This window comes from Vicugna pacos, unplaced genomic scaffold, assembly GCF_048564905.1.
Source record: "Vicugna pacos unplaced genomic scaffold, VicPac4 scaffold_19, whole genome shotgun sequence".
Lineage (NCBI taxonomy): Eukaryota > Metazoa > Chordata > Mammalia > Artiodactyla > Camelidae > Vicugna > Vicugna pacos.
Window position 1 is genome coordinate 11213207 of NW_027328740.1, and position 22462 is coordinate 11235668.

At 35.4% G+C, this 22462-nt stretch overlaps 1 protein-coding gene across 3 annotated transcripts; it reads left to right on the top strand.

The window, feature by feature from the left end:
- Positions 1-420: 420 nt before the first annotated feature.
- On the top strand, positions 421-18247 carry LOC140693468 (N-acetylated-alpha-linked acidic dipeptidase 2-like). Of its 3 annotated transcripts, XM_072957315.1 has the most exons (13): positions 868-997; positions 2486-2571; positions 2852-2899; positions 3038-3158; positions 3814-3852; positions 5321-5384; positions 6740-6807; positions 8735-8866; positions 10269-10376; positions 12237-12347; positions 12726-12788; positions 15009-15093; positions 18014-18247. In XM_072957315.1, exons 3-8 carry the CDS (start codon positions 2856-2858, stop codon positions 8780-8782), a joined length of 384 nt encoding a protein of 127 aa, XP_072813416.1. In that variant the 5' UTR covers positions 868-997; positions 2486-2571; positions 2852-2855; the 3' UTR covers positions 8783-8866; positions 10269-10376; positions 12237-12347; positions 12726-12788; positions 15009-15093; positions 18014-18247. The 3 variants fall into 3 exon arrangements, 2 of the variants coding, with proteins under 2 accessions (XP_072813417.1, XP_072813416.1); XM_072957316.1 differs by lacking the exons at positions 2852-2899; positions 3814-3852 and having other exon boundaries at positions 421-997; XR_012069219.1 differs by lacking the exons at positions 868-997; positions 2486-2571; positions 2852-2899; positions 3038-3158; positions 3814-3852 and adding an exon at positions 4469-4521.
- Positions 18248-22462: the final 4215 nt, after the last annotated feature.

Here is a 22462-nt window from a genome sequence, read left to right on the forward strand (position 1 = left end):
AGCATGAGGGAACATAGTTAAGTAGGAGGATTGTCAGAAGTATATCTATGGTAATGATCCTGAAGGTGAACAAGGAGTGATTTGAGGCTACTAACAAGGGTAAGGCCAAATATGTAACAGTCAGCATATTATAGCAGGCTGTCCCACAAGCCGGCCCTCCGCCCGCGCCGCGGGGTGGGCAAGCGCCCCGCGGGGGTCTCGGGCTCCCAGCCCACTGCCCGGCCTCCCTGCCACATGCTATGCGTCATCCGGGGACGCCCCTCGCCGAGAGAGACCCTCAATCACAAGTCATCCGCCCTCCCCACCCTCCTCGCCGTGTCCTGCAACCCCGCCCCCGAACCGCCCTCCCGATCTCCGTGCAGTACCCCCCCCCGCCCCTCGCCGGGAAGAACGCAGTGACTCCAAGAGCCGTGGCGGCTCTTTGAGCCCAAGGGGCGAGCGAGGCAGCCATTGGCGGAGGCCGCTGCCTCTGGCTGTCAATCCCGCGGCCCGGCCCCGCCCCACCGGCCGAGCGTGGCAGGACGCAGGGCCGCGGGGACTGTCGGGACGGTTCCAAGATGGCCGCGCGCTTGGGGTCCGCAACTGCTGGCGGCCCCGAGCTCCGTTCACTGCCACCGCTGCTGACCGGAGCCGCCGGTCGGCCCGGCGACTCCGGGGGCTGACCCCGCGTGGCGGGAGGCCGCCATGGTGACCCTGGTAAAGCTGGCGAAGGCCTTCGAGTCCCTCAAGTCCTTCCAGCCGCCGCCGCCGCCGCCGCCGACTCAGCCCCTTCAGCCGGCACCGCCGCCTCAACCGCCACCGCCGCCCGCCCAGCCCCCTCAGCCAGCAACGCAGCCGCCGCCGCCTCGGACCCCCCAGCCGGCACCGCAGCCGCCGAACCCCCAGCCCCCTCACCCGGCACCGCAGCCGCCACCGCTTCAGCCCCTTCAGCCGGCACCGCAGCCTCAACAGCCACCGCCGCCCGCCCAGCTGTGGGTCAGGAGCTGCTGCATAGACGGTGAGTCCCTGCGGGCCCCTCCCCAACCCTGCGCGGGTCTCCGTCCCTCCCTCGGCCTCCCACGAAGGCCCCGAAGCGGTCCGGGCCCCACGCCTCTGCTTTCCCGGCTGCGAAACTTGGGAAGGAACAGGGCTGTGTTGTGATCGGAGGCCGCGCGTCCCGTCTGGCTTCCTCTGAGCCACTCCCCACCCCTCTCCTCCTCCGGGCCAGGTGTAACATTTTGTCTTCCCTTTTCAACTGACGGTTTAAAGCAGTGTTTCAGATAACTGTCAAAACACTGTACATGCAAAATACTAGGTTAACTTAAGGGAAGGAGTAGGAGAGAAGGGGGAAAGGAGCGAAGTTCACCGGTCACTTCTGTGGGGGTGGGTTATGTGGTCACAGTGGTGAACGCGTAACTGCTACATGGCCCCGTGCGCTTACCATCATAGTCGTTACTGTTACTAACCCCAGACAGCCCTGGTATTAAGGAGGCATAACCACAGAACATGTGCTCATTGAGCTTAATTTTACACAAACAGTAAGATTTCCACGGAATCAAGACAGGCAGTAAACGCCAGCTGCAGAGGACAGCTTGTGCAGGGCTGGGAAAGAGCATGGCATGATCAGAACTTTAGTTTGACTGGCTTGAAATGTAGAGGGAAAGGGAAACTTCACACTGATGAATCAGAGAGGAGATAGCTGTTTTTTATTAAACTAAAATGGTTGAATGAGCCTTGTTGATTAATGATTTGCCTTAGCAATGTGAATTTGGATTCTGCAAGTATTTTATAAGTTCTGTAAGAAGCTTGTTTTAAAATTTCAGAACTCTTAAGGTATTAGAAGCTCAGTTTTATTTTATAAGAATTTTAAAAAAGTGTTTATTTAACTCAATTAGAACAGAGTTCTTTTAACATAGGAGACTTTATTATCTCATGTATTAATACCCTCTAGAGGTACACAATGAAAAATGTGATTTATAAACAGATACATACAGACACAAGGAAAACAGAACATGTAGCTTCAGTAACAGTTTAAGAGAAAAGTCAGAAACAGAAATTTTCCCTGGTCAAAATATCAAAAAAAAGCACCTGGGGCTTATATTCCTTAATTGATTTGAGCTCTAAATGGACAAATACACATTTTTTTAAAAAAAAATTGCTAAGAACAAGATTCTTTTTCATGTTGAGTAATAATTTTGGAGTTTAAATAAATACCAACAATAGAGCTATGAGGGAGGAAAAATATAAAATACTGATTTTTTTATTTGATTTCACCATAAGGTGCATTCCTTAAATACATAGGAGACAACTGTCATGATTTGTGCAACTTGCTTGCAAATAGTTCAACAGTATTAACAATGATTGAATTTAGGTGGTGGGCATATGGGAATTTATCATCCTATTAAACAGTTTTCTGTACTTCTGAGACTTATAATAAAACATTGGAAGGAACCTGTTAGACATAATGCTCTATGTGAAGTAATTTGTTCCCTTTGTGAAATTCTAGGAAGGTTAAAATGCATGTTCATAACATCAAGAAAGTCACAAGCATTTACGATGTAATCAGAACTACCTGAGGATCTGTGAAACTTGGTGAGTTGGTGAATTTTTTGAAATGCTTAAAACATTTTGTTTTTACAAAGATTACAGGAGTAAGAGAAGGTAAATCTTAATCAACTCTTAATATTTTTTTCCTGGTTGATGTGATATAATTAAATGTGGGGGAAAAAAGGTAAATTCTAAAAGGAGACACTACCTTGATGGTTTTCTATGGAGGAAACTCAAGCAGGAGGAAGTTTAATTTAAAAACATAAATTACTGCTCTTTATAATACATTCTAAGTTGTCATTCTTTTGAATGCCTTCCTTTCCAGACAGATGTGTTATTCTGGGAGATCATCAGGACTTCTGGGTATTTGGAGGTATTGACCTAACCAGTGGAACTGCTGATTTATAAGAAGTTGTCCAGAATTTTGGAAAACTGATTAGTAGAGGTAAATAATGTTTCCATGGCAAGTGATGACAGAAAGTGACTTCAGTGAATTTTCCTTTGTTTTTAGGCAGATGTACCTAACCATGTATGCTAACAATGATTTCAAGCTGGAGACTGAGAAGAACTGCCATTTTTGCCAGCTGGGATGCAGAAAAATTTGGACTTCTGGGTTCCACAAATGGACTGAGGTAAGTAAGTCAGTAAACATATCTTCTTGGTCAACATGTATCTCAGGGTAATCACAGGTGTGTTCCATTACCTGATACTGTTTTAATTTGGATAAAAACAAGAAAATTTAAGAAATAGAGTTTGTTTTTGCTTTTACATCAGTTTGGCAAAACAGAACAACCTCTTAATTACTAAGCACAATCCAATTTTTTCATTATTTTTAAAATATTTTAGTTTCTATTTATATTTGTTTTGTGATAAGTAAGTAAAATCTGTAAGCTCAGAAAATAGTCAAACCTAGGAAGCTGCTTCTGACAAGTGAATTAGCCTATTGAAAATCTGATTTAGATCCTTGGCATTAATTTTCAAGTTTTTACAGTTTCCTTGGATTTCTTCTATCCAGGAAAAAAACATGCTCTTTTTAGATGACTATACTCTGATTATAGTCTCTCCTTTATGGATTCCACACTAAATTGTAACCATAGGTATATTTTACCATTTACAAAAGTGCCTGGTTGGGAAGTGTAATACAATGATTTTGTAAATTGAATTACTCTAGAATTTCAAGGATTTATTTTTAATTCAATTATGATTAATTTTCATTTGTCACTGGCTCTTAATGCTTTATTTTAAAGTGTCTCTCATAGACCCCCTTCTTTCATCTTCTTCCCTTAGGCTCTCTGTCCAGTAACTCTAAGTTCTTACATGTTCAAGGTAGGCTTGTGTATTTTTTTAAAGGCAGGTGCACCAAAAAGCACTTTCCTGTGACTATCCTCTGTTTTGTTCATCATTTATGAGTCCAAACTTTATAGAATTGATTTAAAGAATGTCATATCTTTCTTATTATTGTGAATGGTTTTTAAAATGCTTTCCTTCTGACTCATTTCTGCATACTTTAAAATAATAATATGAATCAAATAAGTATGGGAATAAAATCACAGTTACTTGTATCACATTTGATTCCATTTATATGGCAAAGTCTTATTATTATGTTGGTGTTATGAACATGCATTTCATAATACACTTATTTAGATGAATCAGATCTTATTCATTAAGGTCATTTACTTTTAGAAATATGTAATTTCTTGTGAATACATGTATATAGAAATACATGTGTCTTTTTATAATTTAAGCAGCTTAAAATACAGATAAAATAAATCCAAGATACAAGATAATATGCCTTGCATTAATTTAAATTCATGTGAGTTAAAAGACAATTTGAATATTGTTTCCCATTTTCTACTAGCTTCTTGATCATATTCGGCAGCACATTTACCTTTACATATAGTTAAGGAATCTTTTTTATTTCTACTGTTGCTCTGTCATAATGGAAACTCTGCCGCAGAATCAGCTGTTATCTATCCCATGTGGTCAAGTGCAGAGGTGAGAATTCTCATTTGTGGGATGATCACTCACAGCTTTAAATGTTTTTTACTGTAACTGCTTTTATAAGGTAGCAAGCTAGAGAGAGAGAGAGAAACAGAGAGAAGAAAAGAGTTCTCTCTGCATATTCCCATGTGTGTGATGGCATTAGTCTTCTTCTGCTGTATTTTTCTAGAATGTGTGTGCGTGTGTGCATGTATGTGTGAGAAATGTCTTGTCTTTGTCCTAATAGCCACTCTTCTCTCCCTCTAGTTTTTTTCTCTATCCTCCACTCCTATATTTTTCTTTTTCATCAATATCTTCTCTTTCAAAAAATTCTTGATAAATCAAATTTCCAACTTCCTCACTTTTAATATGGTAAAGTTACTTGGATCTCCAACATCAAGGGATCTCATACTTTAATGTCTGTAAGGATTGCCAGGGACACCTTTTAAAAATACAGATTTCCAGGCCTTACTTTGAGCAGTCCTCTTCCAGTAGATCCAGGGTGAGGCTGAGCATCTCCGAGCCTTCCCCCTTCATATTGTGGTGCAGGGGATCAGGGGCAGTTTTCCTCTGGGTCTCCCTGCTGTTGCTATGAACAGTGGCTACAGCATCACTAATATTTTTCTTTCTTGTTTTAATTGCATTAATATTATCAACCAGTTAATAGCATTTTCTTAAAATTATGGTCAAAAGCATAGGTGTTTGATTTATAATGGTATCTGCAAACCACTCTTTTACTGAATTAATTTGTTTTGCTTGTATTTCCACAATTGTAAACGCTGTGAGTTAAGTGACTGCTTTGCTTCAACTACAGGAGAATGTGAAAACACTCCAGGAGAGAGAGGTTGCATATATCAATGCAGACTCATACACAGAAGGTAAATTTTATTTCAGATTGTCATTAAATAGTATACCAGTATTTAAGTCTATCAACTCCAACTCATAAACTAGGATTATCCTCTTTCTATGAGATGCCTCAATAATACTTCCATTTCTCCATTTTACCAGAGAGAACATTATTATGATTAATTGAATCAATATGATTCATAACTAAGCTATTGATCCTAATTTCTTTAGTCTACTTACCATTTGCCTATCTTGGATTACTACTTAAAACTTTAGTACTTTTGACATTCTTCCTGTGGAGCTATTTTTAAAAGTTGGGCTAAGATATTTCATACAGGAATAGTTCCTGTATGTATAGGAACAACTCTGAAATAAGCACCCACTACAGACTTCCTTTTGACCCTGACATGTGGCATGTGCATCTTTAGGCTTTCATCGTATTATGGTTATTTCTAGGTAAGTATCACAGGACACATGTTAGTTACTGACATGCTCTAGTCTAAAGTCTTGATATTGAATTGAATGAATGAATAAAAACATGAACATTATGGCCTTACCACTTCCTTTGCCAAAGACCCCTAGGTACTGCTGCCATAATGAGCAATGACCCTTACTGTTACTGCAGGAGCTGCAGCCTTAGCAGCAGAGTCCGCCTCTGCAGTCTCCTATCCTGAGTGTGTGCTGCAGCCTCTCTGGCTCCTGAAGAGTTATTTCCACCTTGTGTTTTAGTTTTAGCCACACTGTCTGCCTGTCTGTCTATTTATCTCCCTACCAATCTATCTATTCTAAAATTTTATTCATTTCTTTTTACTGAAGTACATTTGATTTGTAATATTAGTTTCAGGTGTACAGCAAAGTTACTCAGTTATATACATATACATATACATATACATATACATATACATATACATATACATTGTTTTTAGATTCTTTTCCATTATAGGTTATTATAAGATACTGAATATAATTCCCTATACTATACAGTAGGTCCTTGTTGGTTATCTGTTTCATATATAATAGTGTATATCTGTTAATCCTGAACTCCTATCATATCTCTTCCCTTCCCCCTTTCCCCTTGGGTAACCATAGTTTCTTTTCTATGTCATGAGTCTATTTCTGGTTTGTAAATAAGTTCATTTGTATCATTTTTTTGTTTGTTTACATTCCACATATAAGTGATAGAATGTGATATTTGCCTTTCTCTGTCTGACATACTTCACTGAATATGATTATTTGTAAGGTCCACCCTATTTTTAATTCTCCAGGAATGATGCCTTCAATTTGAAATCTGTTATATATTGTTTATAATTAGAAAATAAAGTTAGAATTAAATACAGGTTTGTAGTCCATTTGGAGGTATTAAAATTCTCTCTTATTTATTTTGCAGGCAATTATACTCTCAGAGTTGACTGTACACCCCTTCTTTTCCAGTTGGTATATAAACTGACAATAGAGGTATGTAAATAGATCTGTCGTAATGATTTCTGATGAGTAGATAAATCAATAACTTTTGTTTTCTAAATTACTAATATTTAAACTGGTGACAGACATAGCTGATTTGTATAAACAAGAAATCAGAACGAGCTTTAATACACTACTTATGTGACATAACTATGAGAACAGTAGTGATAGTCTCTGTTCTAATAATAGTTCCTAATAATTGTATACATTTGTTAAAATGTGCAGGGTCTATTGTTTCATGGGGCAGTGTCTCTTTGATATAACAGAAAGAATACTGAGCTGGGTTGGGGAAGCCTTGGCTGTGAAGATTGCCTTGGCTATTCATTCATTCATTCAGGAAGTATTTATTGTGTGGTTACTATGTATCAGGTCCTATGAAAGGAACTCTAGCAGCAACAGTGATAAAAGGACAAGGTTACTGAATCCAAATACTTTGTAATCTAGAGAGGCCACAGACCTGTAAATGAGGACTCATACTTCACTTGAATATTGGATACTATATACAGTGGAGGACAGTTGCAGAAGAGAGAAGTTAAAATCCTGGAGTAGCTGGTGAGGTTGGAAAGCACTAGAAGGTGTTTAGAGAAGGATTAGTGGTTAGGCTTTAAAATGGAAGGATGTGAAAGTGGGGAGAATGTTTCTCCTCAGAGGACACAGGACCTAATAAAGATGTGGATGTGTGAAAGAACATTTCCTGACCTCTGGGTAATGCAATATAACCTCAATGTAAGGTGTTGGTGAAAAAGCTGGTAAGAAATGGGGCCTGACACATAGGCCTAAATGTTCATAAATCTGGTGATGGTGAAATTAAATTATCATTTTTATTCGTTAGAAAAATTACTCTGTATCAGTGCAGTGAATACGTTAAGCTGTAGTAAGTCTAAAAGCAAAATGGAAATAATTCCACATACTTATTTAGCACACAGGAATTTATAAATACTAGTTATTGATGTAAAAAGTACCCTGAAAATGCTACTGCACTCTGAATCTCTAAAAATTATGTGATCTACTCATTGATTATATGTGTGCTTCATTTAAATAACCCCCCATTAAAGAATTTAACTGTAGAAATATTTCTTTCAAGTAGGTATCACTTAGATGACAGTGGGAAGTAGATGTCACATCTCTGTGGTCCTGTTTCCAAATCGCCCTTCATCTTGCCCTGTCCTTTTCACTGTTAGTGTCTTTAACATCTCATCCTCCCAAGTGAGCATCCTCCCATGCCCATCACAACTCTCACCATACTGGGAAGCTTAGGTCCTTGATCCTTTTATTGAAATGTCCCATAAAAACATCTAAAAGCACGCTGAAAAGACAGCCCTTGTTGGGGAATCCTTTTCAGGAGATAGATTTACTCTCTGTCCTACAGAGGAGGCTCCTGCCTTTATAGGAGGGGTAATAAGAATTTTAGGGCCAAGAAGGAGAAGCTTAGGTCTATCCCCTTTGTACATTTATTTAATAAGTATTAAATGTGTAAGTGGTTACCATAGTGACAGGATAAATCAAACATATTTTCTGCTATTAGTGTGTTACCTGTGTAGCCTGGAGAGACTATGATCAAGAATTTTCAAATCCAAGATAGGGATTAAAATCACCAAAGGGTATACAGATAAAAGTGTGGGAAGCAAAAAATAAGTATCTTAGTTTATTATTTTACATTTTGGAATTAAACAGTCTGCTTAATGGGAAGTTGGAAATTTTTTCCCATTCTAAAGCCTCTTTTACGTTAATTTGAATTTAATTTTCATGCCACTTTAGATACAATATATTTGTCTTTCAGAGTTTTTGTTTTAGGTAGTTTTTTAACAGTTTAACTGGGAAATTAAAATGTATATTTAGAAGTTACATTATCAGGATGAACTAATTAATTGTCCAGAAGAGAAGAGTGAGATTTTATAATCTTGTTTGATTTGATTGTCAGTGGAAGAATCAGACATCATTCATCTGGAGAAATGCTATTGGTTGCTGAGGGCTCAATCCCAAACTGGATGATTTGATTTAGAGACATTTGGCCCATTGGCTTCACCACCAATTCGTCCATCTCTGAGTGAAGGTGGGAATCCTTCTATTTTCTGCAAATGTTCTTTGCTAAACACGTGAGCCTTGTTCCACCTTTGGAGCCTTGTGTAAGTCGGTTTACCTTTCTGCACTTGAATATTCTCATATATAAAATCAGTTTGACCAAGACAATCATTATGAAAGTGTGCTCCAGTGTGGTGCCTCAGCATCTGGTGCAGGGTCAGGGTGGTGGACACTGAATAGGCAAAGCTCTAGCTTCCACACATGACCCCACCTCTTCCACAGCTGAGGAGTGTCTATTGTATTTCTTTTATATAGAAGAAGGTTCTACTGCTGTATCCTTCCCCCACCCTTAAAAAATTAAGAAACCACTAGACCATCTCTAAGGTCCCCACTTAGCTCTAAACTTTTCACTACTGTATATAAATATATATATGTATATATATATATATATATATATATATACATATTATATATATTAAATGATGTTTACAAGGAGCAGTTGTGGGTGATAATCACAAAAACTGTATTTGAAATCTGAAAGCTTGGGTTCTTCTTCTGATTCAGACCTTTTTAAAAAAAATTTCTTACTTTTAGCAAGTCATTTAACTACTTCCTAGCTTCAATTTTCTGCTCTTTGAGGGCACATAATTAGATTCTTGAAATAGACAGTCTGTATTCTTCAGATTTCTAGTGTGTTTTAGAAATATTTATTTGTTAGGGAAACATAGAACAGACAGGGTTTCCACTTCAGCAGTGCAGTTATGTTTTTACCTTTTTATAATTAGAGATTGAGAAATCATTTCATTTGAAAGTAAAATGATTCCATTTATTTTTTATGAAAAGTTTAAAAACCACAGGATTAGATTATAAATTGCCCTTTATTTCTGAAATTTAATATATTTAGTTATACAGATTAAGTGGTACAATGAAGACTGCAGTACAGAATTTCTGTCTCTTATAATATAGTGTGTTAGTTTTCTTGCTTCATGAAGGAGCTGTATGAAGCTCATTAATAACAATACAGTATATCTTTGATAGAGTTCAACTTTTCTTCTTCTTTTTTCCTTTTACTTCTTAGTCTTTCCAAATTAGGATAATTGTGGTCTCTGACATTTTTCCAGTTAAATTTTTTAAATACATTTTTATTTTTTACATTCTACAATCACTTTTGACTTTTGGAATTAATATAAGATAGAGACAGGTATGCAGACAAAACCAAACACTAAATGAGAGTATTTTCTTCTAGAAAGTTAAATTTTGGTTATAATTATGCCAGGGGGAAAAAAAAAAAACTTCCTAAGACAGTGGAAACTACTGCTAACTTTTAAAAACTAAATCAGTTTATGCGAGTCATGCCTCCTTTCATAGGCATGTCATTATTAACAGGAAGTTTGTTGGATGTGATTTATTCTGTCTGTGTTCCTATTTTACAGGTTTATTTAATGCTTTTGGTGAAAATCATGACAGCCACATAGATATTAAGGAGATATCCTGTGGGCTATCAGCTTGTTGCAGAGGACCTCTGGCTGAAAGACAGAAATGTAAGTGTGTTAAACATCACAAAATTTGGAAGCTATACAGAGAAAAAAATTAGCATCCATTCATGTAAAAAATCATCTGATTAAGGCTTGAATTTTCATCCCTTTGGCAAATAGCAATCTCTTGCTGAGGTTTTACTGAGGTCAGTGTAAAGGTTCAATCATCTATTCTTTTTTACTGTGGAGTAATTTAAGATCTTTGTTATTAATAATGGTTGATTTTCCAGATAAATGTACAATTCATGATAAATGAACTACATCAGTCATGATGTGTTTGAAAATGTTAAGCATATAGAAAATATTTTCTGGTAGTCTATATAGAAAATTTGTCTTGCTTAACTTGAATTCCAACTTATTTTCTATCACTGTGTATATTGATATTTTATTAGCAAAATTAAATTTATGATAAAACAAGTTTATTAAATACTAAATTTATCTTTTAAACCTATCAAATATTATGGCATAATTTATAAGCATATTACATTCCTAAATCTTAACCATATTTGTTTAGGAAAATGCAGCAGTTTACATTTAATTGGAACCTAATTCTTACATATTCACTAGGGTCATTATCTCTGCATCTTTCTAAAATACAGCTTCACAAATACTGCATATTTTGGATATGATACTTAATAGTTCAATATTCTTTAGTAATGTTGTACTGTGATGCACTCAGTTAACTTAATAGCATAATTATTACATGGGTGTGTGAAGTAGATAATTATTTAATCTTAAAAATTTAGATTTCTTTTATCTTCCCTGATAGTATATCTTTACTCTAACCTGGCTTTGTGATAGATTATTTGTTCACATTAAAGTTCTGGTATTAAAGAGGCTGAAGTCTTTGTTTCTCAATTGAGGTTAATTGTTGTCTTAATTTTTTTTTAAATTTATTTTTTTGCCAGTGGACTAGTGGAAGTTAACCAACTAGACTAACTAGCAATTTTGCTGATATTGATGTTAATTAGCAAAGTGCTGATATTTTGGATTTTTAGCTTGTTGTATATAAACTTCATTGAAGATTTGAAATTGTTCTTAGGCAAAAATATTGGGTGCACATTAATTACATTGGAGAGGCAAAATCTTTATACAGTCATCTCTCATTATCTGCTGAGGATTGGTTCTGAGACCCCCTCAGATACCAAGTCCATGGATGCTCATGTCCTTATGTAAAATGGCATAGTATTTGCATATAATCTATGCACATCCTCTTATATACTTTAAATCATATCTAGATTACTTTTAGTACCTAATACAATGTAATTATTTGTAAATACAATGTAAATGATATGTGAATAGTTGTCAGTGCATAGCAAATTCAAGTTTTGCTTTTGAGAACTTTCTGGGAAAATTTATATATATATATATATATTTTTTTTTTGATATATTGTTTATACCTGTGAATGCAGAACCAATGGATACGGGGAGCTGACTGTACCAGCTTTTTGTTGATTCTTAATGTAGATGGAATATTTTCAGCATTGTAAGAATCAACTCTGAAGTGATCAGTTATAAATATTAGAAATTAATTTAAAAGCTTGAATTACCTTCTCAAAATCTGTGAGATATTGTATAGTAACTTGGCCCTTCTTTTTCAGTTTGCAAGAAATTTAACTTTAGATTTAGATGAAGGATAGAGTTCTCTAAGCTGGCTAATGATATAAGGAGAGAGACTTGTGAAGTGTACAGGAATTCCTACAAGTTCAAAGGACTTTAATGACACAATCTCCTCCAAATAAGAACTTAATCCAGAATGTAGTTGTTTGAGGAACTAAGTAATTTCACTAGGGCAGGTTGTAATAAAATGTATTATACTTCAGAATATAAAAGTAATTTTCCTCCATAAGAGTTTCTTTTCTTTAGTTTGCTTCAAGGTATTTGATGTTGATGGTGATGGAGTTCTCTGTAGGGTTGAACTGAGAGACACGTGGTTGCACAGAGGTCTGGAAGGACAACTGCACCGATGATACCCTGGTAAAGTCTGATTGTATACATCTTGCATGTAAACTTCCAACAGGAACATAGAGTGAAGAATTTTTTAAAAGAGGTTGAGAAAAAGATTTCTTACTACTTCTAGGTTCTATATTATGCTACTCAAAATATTCATAGCCAAAGATGCAAAATTGGGAAGAGAATTTGCCTTAGAAAATTTAATAAACTGAATGTATTATGTAAAAAAATAAATGAAACCACTGGAAAATTGTCATAAATTTTTAAGGCAAACAAGCAAGCTATTTCTGGAATTAAAAAAAAACAAACCTGACCGAAAAAATATTTTATACTTCAGCTACTGTCTAATAAAAATGATACCTTCTCTTTCCTAACTACTGATTTGGGTTTCTGGTTTTAAAGGAATTACTTGTGGATCTATCCAACATTGTAGAAGACACATAGAATGCACATGACACCACAAAGGTGAGTCTAGCAGAGACTAACTTATTCTTTTCTAAAAATACATTATATTCTGAATTGGTATAAAACCTTACATATACATACTTGAATCTCTTCTGCATCATCCCTGCTAAATGCTTATTTGGACTTGTGGTTACAATAACTCCAAGTTGTCCCTAAGGAAAGCCCGTTCGACCTTTAAACAACTGCATTAAGTGTTATTTACATAAAAACATTATATTTCATAAGCTAGGCATTTTGTAAAAATTAAGTAGAGACAGCCCTTGCCATCTGTAGTTTATAATCTTTACTTCTTACAGTTTAATACATTATGGTAAGACAAAACTTATATTGAGCAAAAGAAGCCACAGAATAAAAGAACACATTGTACAATTTAATTTATATGAAGTTCTAGAACAGAGACAGAACTAATGTTAATAAGTGTTACAATAGTGATTTTGGAGATGGGTGATTTAACTGAGAAGGACCATAGGATATCTGGGATGATGGAAATTATTTTTCATCTCAATCTGGGTGGTGTATATAGTTTTTAAATTTTTTTTCAATAATATTGGTGAGGGTCTGTCCTAAGTTCTTTAGTAGCAGCCAGAATAAGTGTATAATAGCAGAAACAAGCATGTACTTTACAAAGAATAAAGCCTTGAATTTTTTTAGTTTCACAACATTTTAAAGATATTATAATAGGTTTGCCTTAATGTCTATGTATCCCTGTGAAACTGAAGATAATCCATATATGTGAGACACATATGAGTTAATTTGACCCTTTCTATTCAAATGTTGACATGTACCAAGTTCCAGATGGTAGGATGTAGACCATAGTGGCCTTACACAGGCTTAGAAAAATAAGTAACATTTTTTTCAATCACAAATCCAGAAGAAATCATCATAGTCTTATTAACTGACACTCAATAGAAATAAATAATAGAAATGAATTTCTCAGGGCTTGATCTTTGTTTGGCAATTCAGATAACCGTCTTCATTTACTTTTCTGCCCAAAACTAAGGTAGCCATTTCTATTTGGTATATATGAAAACAGAAACACAGGAAAGTTTCTATTAGGAAATACCTTCTGTAGAGATACAATTTCCATCGCCTTTCTTCTGGGTGTTTGATAAGTATGGAGGTTATCATTGCTGTCTATTTTTATATACGACCGAGTTTCTTCTTATGGCTGTACTTTTGAACATTAAAAAAAAAGATCATTTAGCTGCTCCATCTCCGTGTAATCATAGTAATGAAATGGTAAAAATTTATAATAGATTTTGTACCTTTCAAACAAACCTGTTACCCATATTCACTGGTGACTAGACGGTGACAATATTACCCATTATTTTGTAACATTATGTTGGTGTTAATATACTTCAATGGAAGTTGCATCATGAAAGCCAATAATTACCATCACAGTGCTTTAAAATCTTTTCTCATAATAAATGGTATTATATATTGAATGAATACATGAATATCATTAATAATAAATATTATTAAATATCATTAAATAATAAATCATTAGATAATAAAATATAATTAAGTAATAAAAGCTAAGAACATTATTATTCATCTAGGATTGTTAAGGTGATTGTTCAAAACATGAAGTAAGAAGCATTTGGTTATATTTTTGCCTGCCAAGAAATATTGTCTGCTGTATATAAATGTAATTTTTGGTACACTTTGACACCAAAAAAAAAAAATACTGCTTTACTCAACTTGTGAACGTAATGTTACATTTTATTTTGAGGAAATGTTAATATAGATACTCATTTATTATATATATTTAGTTCTTTTAAATCTCTTAAGCAGTCTAATAATATTGCCAGATGTTTTAAAGATCTTAGAAAATTGTTAGGTCAAAGGGCATAATCCAAAGAGTTTGGAAAAATGCTTTCAAAGTTAGTAAACAGTCCTTTTTCTCTACCCAGAACCTTTTGTGGGTTCTGTTAGTAAACTTCACCTTGAACCAGAAGATACTGTGAGTTATTTCCCAGGTCTTACTGGAGGAAGATTTTTGGTGATAAATTGCCCACATTATGACTGACTACTTCAGAGTTTGGTTACTTTTGAACTTATTCTTGCTGGCCTACTTTCAGATGAATACATAGCATCTACATTAAATCATTAGTTTTCTTTCAGACAAATGACCATTGAAAGTTTAATAAAACAAATTTAATTCAAATAATATAAGAAAATGAAGATTTAAGATATTCTTAAATATTGTTTCTCTTTCAGAATGGCCATCTTAACTCTAGAAGAATATCAGATCTGGAGTGTGAAAAATGTTCTTGCCAATGAGTTTTTGAATCTACTTTTCCAGGTATGTTTAAGGTAAATGACAGAGACCGAGGGCAGTGGTACCAGTAGTTCTACATCTTTTCCATTATGTAGTAGTTAGACAACTAGACTACAAAACCATATATTGTCAAAAGAACTGCTTTAACCTGTACGCCACCTGCAGATGGTAAGTTAGAGCGTGCGTGCTTCTCAGAGTCACAATGTGCATGATAGGAAAGTAGAGTATAGCTGATAAAGTTTATCTTAATAACTCATGATAGAGCAGATTGTAGACACATAGAAAAGAATTTAAAATGTAAAAGCCATTATAATTTGCTATTTTTCTTTACTTTTTTTTTTAAGACCCTCCCTAACAAGTAAGGCAGTGTGGACAGAGACATAGATCATAAGTTGGCAGCTGTAAATTTTTCACAAAGTATACCATCTTTCCAGTTCGGAGGTTATTTTACATACAGAGCTGTTTCTTAATTTTCTTTCTTTCTTTCTTTTTTTCTTTTTTGTAATTTAATTCTTTAGAAGGTCCAATAAAGATTGAAGGAGAAAGGAGGAAAGAAAAGCTGTCAGGGGTGAACATGAAATCATAAAACTTGCCAGATTTTAAGTATTTTCCCAGTTAAAGTAGTTCTCTTTGCTCCAACTTAAAGAAAGAAGTTATAGTTTCCCATTTTTCATAGTTCTTCAAAAATATATGTTGATTTAATAGTATTTTACAGGGGGGAGGGGTGTGAGTAGGGACAGACTGGAAGTTCAAGATTTGTAAATACTGACAGGTATATATAGAATAGATAAACAAGCTTATACTGTATAGCACAGGGAAATATATTCAAGAATTTGTAGTAGCTCATGGTGCAAAAATATGAAAACAAATATACGTATATTCATAAAGGACTGAAAAATTGTGCTGTACACCAGAAATTGACACAACATTGTAAATGGACTATAACTCAGTTAAAAAATAGAAGATATAACTGTTAGAACAATATAAAAAAATTAGTATTTTAGATTTTTCTTATTTTATTCTCCTTTTCTTATAAAAGCACCCCTATGAAGATCAATAAGGCTTGATATCTTCATATCTATCATGATCCTTCATTGTGAATACAGAGTAACCTGCCTGTGGCACAGCTATGTTAGAATAAATGAAAATTGAACTCTTCCTGACAGCTAATAACTAATGTATATTTAAATCATATGAAATCTGATAAGCCTGTGATGCCCATTTAAATCAATCAGTTGGTCCACTGTCAGTTATCTGCCAGGATCTAAGTTGATATGTCTTTATAAAATATAAATACATATAAAAATAATATAAACCTACTATAAACAGAAATGATTTGCTTAGTAATATGAAAATTGAGCAACTATTTTTATCTCATTTAAAATGATGCCCTCAATTACTTTAAGTTATCATTAATTATATAGATATTTTGACCACTTAAGTTTGTGTCTGAGTCATCTTGTAGCTCTTACATAGCAAAGCATTTTGAACTTTTATATGGCCTTTCCTATTTTCTCATGCTTATCAGGGACTTGCATAGGCACTATTTTTTCTATGACTCTATAAACAGATGTATGCCTGAAATTTTCTTTTGTGTCTCAGGGTTTCTAGCATTATATTACTGACAGATTTTTTATTGGTTAGCAATCTAATTTTTTTCTTGGTATATATAGTCCTTTCAGTCCTTTCAAATATATATATATATATATATATTTGTAGTCAGTTTTCAATGTTGTGTCAATTTCTGGTGTGCAGCACAATGCTTCAGTCATACATGAACATACATATATTCATTTTCATACTCTTTTTCACCATAAGTTACTACAAAACAGTATTGGATATAGTTCCCTGTGCTATACAGTATGAACTTGTTTATGAATTGGGAGTTTGAGATTTCCAGGTACTAAATATTAACATTACTTTTTATGATGCTCACTTTATCCCATATTCAGACATGCTTTTAAAACTTTATTTTCACTTAATATATAAGTAAGCAGACTTACTCTAAATTGTTTTATTTTCTGTCTGTTTCTAAAATAGAATTAGCTAATAAATTCAGTGATAAAAGCTTGAATTATACTTTTATTTTATTTGCCAAGATCCCACTCCTGGCTGACCATTTTGGGTATTTAAGTATAAAGTAAGTAAATGTCAGTAGAATTAGGAAACCATTCCTATGGTAATATTATTTTCAGTCCTTTCAAATAAACTCAGTGCCCAATATTTTGCAGAGGAAGCATTCTAAACATGATCAGGATCTTCTATCTTATACGTTTGTCAGAAACCATCAAATGTTAAACAGTTTGATAAACAGAATAGTGCACCACACTGACCCCTACCTATATCCATGTTCTAATCCTGAAATCTGTGAATATGTTATTTTACATGGCAAAGGGTATTTTGCAGATGTATCAGGTTAAGGACTCTGAGACAGGGAGATTAGCCTGGATTATCTACATGGGCCTAGTCTAACAACAGGAGTCCTTAAAAATTGAAAATCTTTCCCAGATGTGGTCAGAAAGATATGACTTTGGAAGAAGGATTAGAAAGCTGTAAAGCTCTTAGCTTTGAAGATAGAGGAAGGGTCATGGGTAAAGAAATGTGGGTGAACACTAGAAGGCGGAAAAGACAAGGAAATATATTCTTCCTTTGACTTACAGAAGGGCATACAGCCCTGCTGACATCTTGATTTTTAGCCAAGTGATACCTGTTCCTGACTTGACCTACAGAACCATAAAATAATAAGTTTGTGTTGCTTTAAGCTGCAAAATTTGTGATAATTTGTAACAGCAGTGATAAAAATAAGTATAGGGGAGGTAATCCAAATTTATGGATTGGAGGGCTCAACATTTTAAAGATGTCAGTTCCCCTTCAACTGATTCAAAGATTTATATGTGCACATCAAAATCCCCAAAACTTAATTGTTGTTACTATTTTTTTGTAGAACTTGACAAGCTGATTCTAAATACATAGAGAAGCTTGAAGAGCCAACAATAGCCAAGATGATATTAAAGAACAATGTTAAAGAACTTATTATAAAACAATATTAAGTCTATGTGATAACTACCTAAAGCTAGACATATAGACCAATGGAACAGTATTGAATTAAACCCTGTACCATACATGAACAGTAATTTTAGATAGATTATAAATCTAATAAATTTGAAACAAAAAGCAAAGCATCTGGGGGAGGGTAAATCTCAGGTGGAATGTGTGTTTAGCATGCATAAGGTCTTGGGTTCAACTCCCAGTACCTCCATTAAAATAAATAACCTAATCCCCCACCAAAATAAAGCATCTAGAAAATAGTGTAGGAGATATTTTAATGACTTTGAAGTGGCAAAGAGTTCTTAAACAGGACACAGCACTAAACATAAAAGAAGAGTTTTAAGTTGGACTTCAGTAAAATTAAGAATTATTTTTATCAAGAGATACCATTAAGAAAGTGAAAAGCCACATGGTGGGAAAATATATTTGCTATGTCTATATCCAACAAAAGACTTGTATCTAGGGCATATAGAGAACAAAAACCAGTGGAGAAAAAGAGAAAACCTCAATTTTAAAATGTGCAAAGAAATTGAACAGGTGCTTCACACACAAAAAGAAAAATCCAAATAAGCTATGAAAAGTGGCTGAGCTCTTTAGTAATAATAAATATACGTACTAAAACCACACTTGGAACACCATTAGACATCCACTAGAATAGTTAGTTGTTAAGTGATATGAAGCATTGGTGAGGGTAACATGCAATGGGGACTCTTACACATGGCCAGTGGGAATATAAATTCTTACAAATACTTTGAAAGTAGGCTTTTTGAATGAAAGTTATATATGTATATGTGTGTGTGTTTATATATGTACACACACACACATATACATACATACACACACACACTTCCTGTGTACCCTTCAGAAGCTTCTACATCTGAGCACAAAAGGACATCCAGAAAATTCTCATAATCACTATTTGTTATAGCCCCAAATAGAAAATGACCCAAACACCTGTAAACAATAAATACATAACCATAAGTGGTGGCACATGCATACAAGTTGTATACTTTAAAGCAATAAAAATAAATATACTAGTTTACAGAAAACACTAGTGGATGAATCTTACGTAATGTTGAGTGGAATATACGGGACTAAAATTTCAAAAGCAAAAAAAAATCCATGGTGGCTGAATTTAGGATGGTGAATCCATCAAAGGGGTGCCATAGTATCTGGGAAGAAACCCAAAGTGGAACAGCAATGTTCTGTTTCTTGACTGGATGAAGGTTACATAGATGTGTTTACTTTGTGAAAAATCACTGAGCTGTATACTTAAGATATGTTCACATTTAAGCATGTATATTATATTTGCATTTTTTAAAAAAAGTTTGCTTGCAAAAAAAGATATCCAAAGCCTAAGTATTTATCAGCAGGAGAATGGATAAAACAAATGATAGTATATTCAAACAATTGAATACAATTCAACAATAAAAAAGAATCAACTACTGATACAAGGATGAACCTCAAAAGCCTAATTTATACATTTCATTGTCAGGTAAATTTTAACCCAGAAGGTAAACAAAACTATAAACAAGCATGTGCCCTGGGGTGAGGGGTGCTGAAGCCTTTGTCTCTCAGACCTGTGCCATTACTGGCACATCTCGCAAGAAGAGAGGCAGGGCTCAGCCACAGCTACCATCTCCTCCTGTGCCTAGTGCCCGGGTGGGGGCGGGGCTGAGACCTGAATCTGCACGTGGGGGCCCCCACAACCTCTTAGGCAGGACTGAGACTTGTTTATGGCCCGAGGCAGAGAGGATTTTTCTATTTTGACACCTCAGAGAACTTGTGCTGCCAAGGGAAACAAGGAACTCAGATTTGGCACAGAGTGTAGGCGGGGCTGTTTCCGTGGTCTTCCCTGAGCCCACCTACAGACCACCTACCCGAGGCAGAGCAGGCAGCTGCATAGAGCAGCGGAGCGACCAGCACCAGGAGAGGGCAGGTGGGCAGCCACCCACCTTCCTGGCAGGAACACAGCACCTGACCACGGTGCTGGGATGGGGATGTGATCTGCCCACCTGCTTCCCCCCAAGCACAGCATCTGACTGTGGCATCAGGAGGGGGAGTGACCTGCCCACCCACTGGATAAGAGCTCAGCTCCTGACCTAGTGTTAGGAGGGGGCACAATCTGCTGGCCAACAGCCACTGAGAGCAGCACAGATGACGGTGCCAACAGAAGGCCTATGAAACAGCAAGCTCAGTTCATGAAGCAGGGCAAAGACACAAAGACCTCTTGATAAAATCATTAAGGGCACACCATCTCCAGGATAAGTAGGTAACTGCTACTCCTTAAGCCATGGTGCCAGAGAGATATGAGCAATGTGAAGAAGCAGAGAAACCACTCCCAATGAAAAGTTCAAGAGAAATCCCCTGAAAGCATGATCAAGGAAATAGACATTGATGGTCTATTAGATCAAGATTTCAAAAAAGAGTGATCAAAGTACTGAAGGAACTTAAAGAAATAGTGTTTAGGTATATAAAATGTATCAAAAATGAAATAGAAACTATAAAGAAGAACTAGGTAGGATTAGTAAACTCATTGGCTGAGATGAGAGCTGACCTAAAGGCTGTGCAAAGCAGACAAGAAAATACAGAAGAATAAATAAGTGACCTAGAAGACAGGACAACAGAAAGTACCCAATCAGAACAGCTGAGAGAAAAACAAATGAAAAACAAAACAATATACGGGACCTATGGGGTAATATAAACTGTGCCAATGTATGCATAATAGGAGTTCCAGAAGGGGAAAAAGAACAAAGCGGATTGAAAAGGTATGGGAAGGATTCATGACTGAAAACTTCCCAAACCTAAAGAAGGAATCATATCCAAGCACAGGAGGCTCAGATGGTCCCAAGCAGGAAGAACCGAAACAGACCCACACCAAGGCATATCCTAATCAAGATAGCCAGATTCAAGGATAAAGAAATGATCCTAAAGGTAGCAAGAGAAAAACAAAGAGTGAGTTACAAGGGAACACCCATAAGGTTTTCAGCTGATTTTTCTAAACTATTTACAACAGCTAAGACATGGAAACAGCCTAAAATATCCATCAACAGATGACTGGATAAAGATGTGGGGTATTTATATGATGGGATACTATTCAGCCACAAAAAATGACTACATAACGCAATTTGCAGAGATATGGATGCTCCTGAAGAATGTTATTCTAGGTGGAGCAGAACAGAAAGAGAAAGAGGAATACCATGTGAGATCACTCATGTGTGGAATCTTAAATATATGCAAGATCTTGTGGCAACTCACAGCAAAAAAAAAAGTGACAATGAATATATGTACGTTCATGTATAACTGAAAAATTGTGCTCTACACTGGAATTTGTCATAACATTGTAAAATGACTATTACTCAATAAAAAATGTTTAAAAATAAGTAAAATAAAATATAACCTTTAAGATACTGTATAATGAGAGGTGTGATGTTCTAGTATATGTTCTACGAAGTACGTTAGACACACATAAGAATAGCCAATGGTCAGAAAGATCACATTTTATCAGCTACCACCCCATGCAAATTAATGGCATTTAGCAGATATTCATATGTGTGTAAATATATAAAATAGGTATTAGTCTATATGTAAATCAAGTCAAATATTATATTATAATCTAATGTAAAATCATATCAGCAAAAGCACTGTGCTGACATAAGTGTCTTGGTGTAAACAGATTACAATTTTTTATTGAGTTGTCATAATGGGGTAATATTGTGAACCAAGTGGAAATTGTAAAAAAGAAAGTTATCCAAAAAAAAAAAATCCTGACTACATGAAAAGATGCACAGTTACTATAAGGCCTCTCCCATTATTTACTATCAGTGTCAGAAAGTCTTGGAATAAGTTAGGAGAATTAAAATTCTAACAAGACACAAGAATGCACTCTCTGTTAAAGAAAATAAACCAAAAGAAAAAAACAAATGAATAGACAATTAAGGTCCTACAGATAAAAATACCAATTTTTATGGGAAATAGTCTTAAAATAAAAAATAAGGAGATTATATTCTAATTTCACCTTTTGAATAAAGATATACAAAATTTAGCTGAATACCTTCGTATTTTGCACTTATGAAGAAAAAAATGTATTTGCAATGAAAAAGCAGCCATTATCCTGCCTTTTGAGTATTCTAAAGTTTTAGGTTTGAATATATTTCATCTTAAATGATCTTAAGCACTATGCAGTGGTTGGTGTTTTAAAAATACCACTGTGTGTGGAACTTCTAAAAGTGCTCCAAAAAATTTATATTTTTGTAATAATTTAGTAATGGCCTGGATATTATTTTTAACAAGACAACTCACCATGGAACACTGCAAGATTTTTTCAATGAGTTTATATTCACAC